The following is a 5071-nucleotide window of genomic DNA, read 5'->3' as shown; positions in this document are numbered from 1 at the left end:
TATCCATGTGTTTTCTTATATTTTCAATAAAAAAGAGAATTAATTGTATTGGAAATATAACAATATATTATGATAAATGTATTTAAATATTTAAGTATTAAAGTATCAACAAATTTTAGGTATTGGAAAACAAAAATAGCACTAATAATAAGAATTTTAAGGTTCTTATTTACAGCCCTTAGGGCTGTAAATATCAGGACCCATTAAAATTTTATATATTAAAGTTAAATTGAAAATAATAAATAATGAATAATGAATTGAGGATTTACTTTAATTAATGAATTAGATTTACATATGTAAAAGTTTGTGTGATAATTTGAATTAATTTTTTTAAAGGAATATATTGAATTAATTATTGTACTACAAACTGATATACAACAAAACAAATATACAGAAGCTTCCGAGAATATTGATAAATAAAAATGTGTTACCCAAAATCAATTATCTAAAAATTAATGAAGAGTAGAAGAAGCATCAGATTGAGAAGTCCAATGTCTAGCTTTCTCAAAACCATTAACAAAATTTTCAAAATCTTCAACAGTTTGATCAATCTCTTGTTCACTATTCATAACAAAAGGACCCAATTGAGCCACTGGTTCACCAATTGGTTCACCTCCAACTAATATGAACCTCAAACCACCCTTAGATGATGGCTTGTTCCATACTTCTAAACCATCTCCTTTCCCTAACAGAAGAAGATTATGAGCTGATGTTGCTGAACTTTTTCTGCTCCCAAACACGCCTTCTCCTTCTAGAACATACACGAAACTGTTCCAGTTTATCGGTATCGGCTGCTGAAGATGAGCTCCTGGTTTCATGTAGAAATCTAAGTACATTGTTGGAGTTCTTGTGTAGACTGGTGATTTAGCCCCTAATGCTTCTCCTGCTATTACTCTTACTTTTATTCCATCTTTTGTAGCTTCTGGTATGTCCTTGCTTGATAGCTCTTGATATCTAGGCTCAATCCTGTATATCAATATGATAAATTCAACCGAATTTTTTGAATTTTATTATAAATAAATGCATAATATATAGATAGTCCTAGTGCTGAATAAATGATCTAAGATTTTTCAAAAAAAAAGCATTATCAAAGATTCTTTTATGGTACCAAGAAAACAAACACAAAAGGCAAGAAGGAAAATTAGTGCTCCATTCTAAAGCATGTGTCTTTATGAAAATGATTCATGATTGCATATCATAACACTCCCATGTCACAAAAATACAGTTTTAAAAAAATACAAACTTTAGAGCTGTGGTTATTAGGGGAGAAAATATTTAGTGATAGTAGGTTTTCAATTTTGGGAACTTTTTTCCTTTTTGATTTTAAATAGGAGAATGAGATAATTTTTGGTAAAATTTCGAAACAATTACTCTTAACATAAAAATCAACTAATATCTATTAGCTACCGGCAAATACAAACAATAAACACCAAATATGAACTAGTGAGTCAAACCGGTGTGATATGATTGACATGATTTTAAGTCTAATTGTTTACTAGTTGATGTGATTTTAATCCTAATTGATGAATAATAAGTTTTTTTCACATGCAATTTTATTTTATAGCAACCTTCCAATTGCTAGCGTTCTAGCAATCAATATGGCTTGAAAATTCACGAAAAAAACTGATTTTTTCGACAATTAAACTTGAAATTGTACCAAGTAGTATATTAGGCTTAAGATGACACAACTTTTTTTTTTTGTAATGAATGTTCTCCTCCATAGGTTAAACTTATTCCAAAAAAAACTAATAATGATAATACTCTTTATGACATTAAGTATTGGACCAAAAAATAAAATAAAAACATTCAAATATTTTATGGGATTAAGAATTTCATCTCTAAATCCATTTTGAAATTGATTTTTTTTGGTTAAAAATCTTGTTTTTTTTTACCAACTGAGATATAAATGAACAAAATATTTAGAAATTCGATGATATATGAAATTTGACTAGCTTATGAATGTAAGACTATTTATGATATTAGAAATAAAATTATTGTTGTTTATTTGAATACTTTTTTATTTTTATATTCAAAATTTGGGTGATTATTTTAATAAAAAAAAAATGAAGATTTAAAGTGGAATTTCAAGATTATTTTGTCAATAAAGGTTAAATTTTAACGGATCAAACCTGACAAGCATAAATTTAACTTCTTCCTGTTCCCTGGACAAATTTGGAGTGATTAATAAAGGTAGGATGTTGAATTAGACTTACATTTTATATTTAGAGGAGAGATTGATCCACAATTGCAAGCCCTTTTGAGTGCCCTGAGAAGCAGGCATCTCAGAATGAACAATCCCTCTACCAGCAGTCATCCATTGCACATCCCCAGCACTTATTGTCCCTTTGTGCCCTTCAAAATCTTCATGCGTCACACCTCCCTGCTTTTTCATTTTATTTTAAAAACTTACTAATCAAAACCTCAACTTATGTAAATGTATTCAATTTCTATACCTGCAACATATAAGTAACAGTCTCGAACCCTCTATGTGGATGATCAGGGAAACCTGCTGGAGCACTAACTGCAGTACATACCCAAAAAATTAGATTTCTTTAAAAAGAACCCCCAAAAAAACAGAGAAAAACAGAGCACACTCACCAGAAAACTCATCCAAAAGAAGAAAAGGATCAAAATATCTAAGCTCAAACCTTCCAATACTCCTCCTAACAATGGCCCCAACTCCTTCATTTTGAGGCCTCGCCAAGAACTTTCTAACAACTTGGCGAGGTTCTTGAAAAAGAATACAAGAATTCAGTATTTCAGGCATTTTTTTTTTAATGAAACAGTAAAGCTTCAAAAGACAGCAAAATGTTGAGAAAATAACAGAGAAATATGTTGAATTTATAAATACAAGAAAGGAAGAAAGAAAGAGTGTTTGATAATCGAAGGTCAATGGAAAACTTTAGGATCTTTTCTTTTTTCTTTTTTTCTTTTTCCTTTTTCGTTTTTGTATGATGTCATCCTAGCGTTGTCATGATGTGTTTTCTATAATAGCCATTGACAAATCGACACGTGTTTGTTTTTAATCTACGTAAGATCCGACGTGGATATTCACGTCAGCGTGATGATGGATCGTGGATTGCAGACCATGATTTTCATTGGTTGACCAATTTTTTAAATGTGGGTTTCTTTTTGTGAAGGGTTGTAATTAGGAAAAATCTACTAGGAGATTACTGTACTGTCAATTCCCGTTTTAGTGAATGGGGTTCTTAATAACATAAAATTCACCTTATTCATATTCTAATTTTGTATTTTTAACAATTTAAGAATTGGTTTTTTTTTTTTTTTTTTTTGAAGAAAAATGTAGTGAATATATTAAACACAATCAACATACAGCAAGTGTGCAATATAATCCGGAGGAACAGGACCTCACTCTGTCAGTTCTGACAAAGAATGATTTGCACGAGCAAGCGCATTGGCAGCCTCATTCACAGAACGGGTAACAAAACTGACAATAATTTCATTAAACGAACCAACTAACTTCTTACAATATTCAATAAGAGTGTTATAGGCTGATCGAAACCGTGGCTGCCTAATATCCGCAACCACATTCACAGCATTAGATTCAACAACCAATCGATCCAGCCCCATGTGCTTCGCCCAACTCAGTGCCTCCTTAATTTCCACCGTCTCTGCCTTTCTCGGTGTAAAGTTTCCTCTCACTTTCTTCGATATTCCTTCACGAAAACAGCCTTCGTTGTCCCGAAGGACCACCCCCACACCCATAACGCCCGAGCCATACATGACAGAAGCATCAACATTTAATTTGGAATACCCAGTAGGCGGTTTCATCCATTTCCTATGACAATGCCGTCATCGGTCCCTCTACACAGATTCAGCATCTACGTCTGAGCCGCCCGCCAATCCAGCAACACCGAGCATGCCATCTGATAGGTCCGCATCACATTCGGAGTTTCGCCCTACCAAACCACGCGATTACGGCTACACCATATACTCCACACACCCGCAACCCATAGGCAACATTTTTCCACAGATAAAATAGCAAAAAGACCCTTCATCCAATCCCAAACAGTAGCACTATCAGTACCAACACCCTGCCCTAAAGCAAAACATCCACACACTTCCTGGGCAAAGGGACAACGACAAAAAATGTGAATACCCGTTTGCTCCTCCAAGCCACAGAAACAACAGAGGATCTACACCCCCACGAACCGTCGAGCAAGATTTACCGTCGTGGGTAGGACATCATGGCATGCTCGTCAAATCAAATTTTTCTTTTTTGCCGGCACTCTCATTCTCCACAACCTCCGCCAATCACCCGACCCTACCTCATCATCTGCATTTACAAGCATTTTATAACAACTCTTTACTGAAAACTTCCCACTATGCTCCTGATTCCAGTACCAATCCTGGGAGGCATCATTATCAGATAAAGGAATACTGATTATGTTATTTGCATCATGTATATTGAAAATATCCATGACAACCTCATAATCCCAAGCATGTCTATCAACCAAAAACAAAGACGATACAGGTGCTTGAGCAATATTACTTGGCAAGGCCGTCATTTTCCTACCATTCGGGCTCTTTGGAATCCATGCATCCTCCCCTATCATCAACATATCCCCATTACCCACCCTTCTTCTACAACCTCTGAGCATTACCTGAGCCGCCTCCCAAATACTACCCCAAACATAACTTGGATTTCTACCCTTTAGAGCATGACAGAAGTCAATATTCGAAAAATATTTGGCCTTCAGCAATTTTGACACCAGGGCAGATGGGTCCGTCAAAATACGCCACCCCTGCTTTCCAAGCATAGCTAAATTAAATTCTCGCAGTCGCTTGAATCCCAAGCCCCTGCCACTTTAGGGACACCACCAAAACATATTAAACATTCATTCCAACTCCATGCACACACCAATGGGAAGGAGAAAAACATTCATAGCATAGTTTGGCATAGCCTGCAGACCAGTTTTCAATAATACCTCTTTGCCAGCGCGAGGTAGCATGCGGTTATGCCATGTCTGGATACGATCCCACACGCGGGTCTTAATAAATCACAACACCTCAATCTTATTCCGTCCCACCATCGACGGAAGCCCCAGAT

The 5071-nt window shown here is 35.1% G+C and overlaps 1 protein-coding gene across 1 annotated transcript; it reads right to left on the bottom strand.

Annotated features, from left to right (window-relative positions):
• Nucleotides 1-321: 321 nt before the first annotated feature.
• Nucleotides 322-2822, bottom strand: LOC136219154 (pirin-like protein). Its single transcript, XM_066006425.1, has 4 exons — nt 2599-2822; nt 2454-2521; nt 2214-2380; nt 322-966 (listed from the first exon to the last, which is right to left on the bottom strand). The coding sequence occupies exons 1-4, from the start codon at nt 2765-2767 to the stop codon at nt 453-455; spliced, it is 918 nt and encodes a 305-aa protein (XP_065862497.1). The 5' UTR covers nt 2768-2822; the 3' UTR covers nt 322-452.
• Nucleotides 2823-5071: the final 2249 nt, after the last annotated feature.

Source organism: Euphorbia lathyris, chromosome 2, assembly GCF_963576675.1.
Source record: "Euphorbia lathyris chromosome 2, ddEupLath1.1, whole genome shotgun sequence".
Lineage (NCBI taxonomy): Eukaryota > Viridiplantae > Streptophyta > Magnoliopsida > Malpighiales > Euphorbiaceae > Euphorbia > Euphorbia lathyris.
Note: the sequence above shows the minus strand (reverse complement) of the source record. Positions and strands in the feature narration are given on the sequence as shown.

Coding starts and splice junctions, on each gene's coding strand:
- LOC136219154 (XM_066006425.1), bottom strand. CDS start 2,767: ATGCCTGAAATACTGAATTCTTGTATTCTTTTTCAAGAACCTCGCCAA. Junction 2,522..2,598: donor TCTTTTGGATGAGTTTTCTG/GTGAGTGTGCTC, acceptor TATGTACTGCAG/TTAGTGCTCCAGCAGGTTTC. Junction 2,381..2,453: donor CTGTTACTTATATGTTGCAG/GTATAGAAATTG, acceptor ATGAAAAAGCAG/GGAGGTGTGACGCATGAAGA.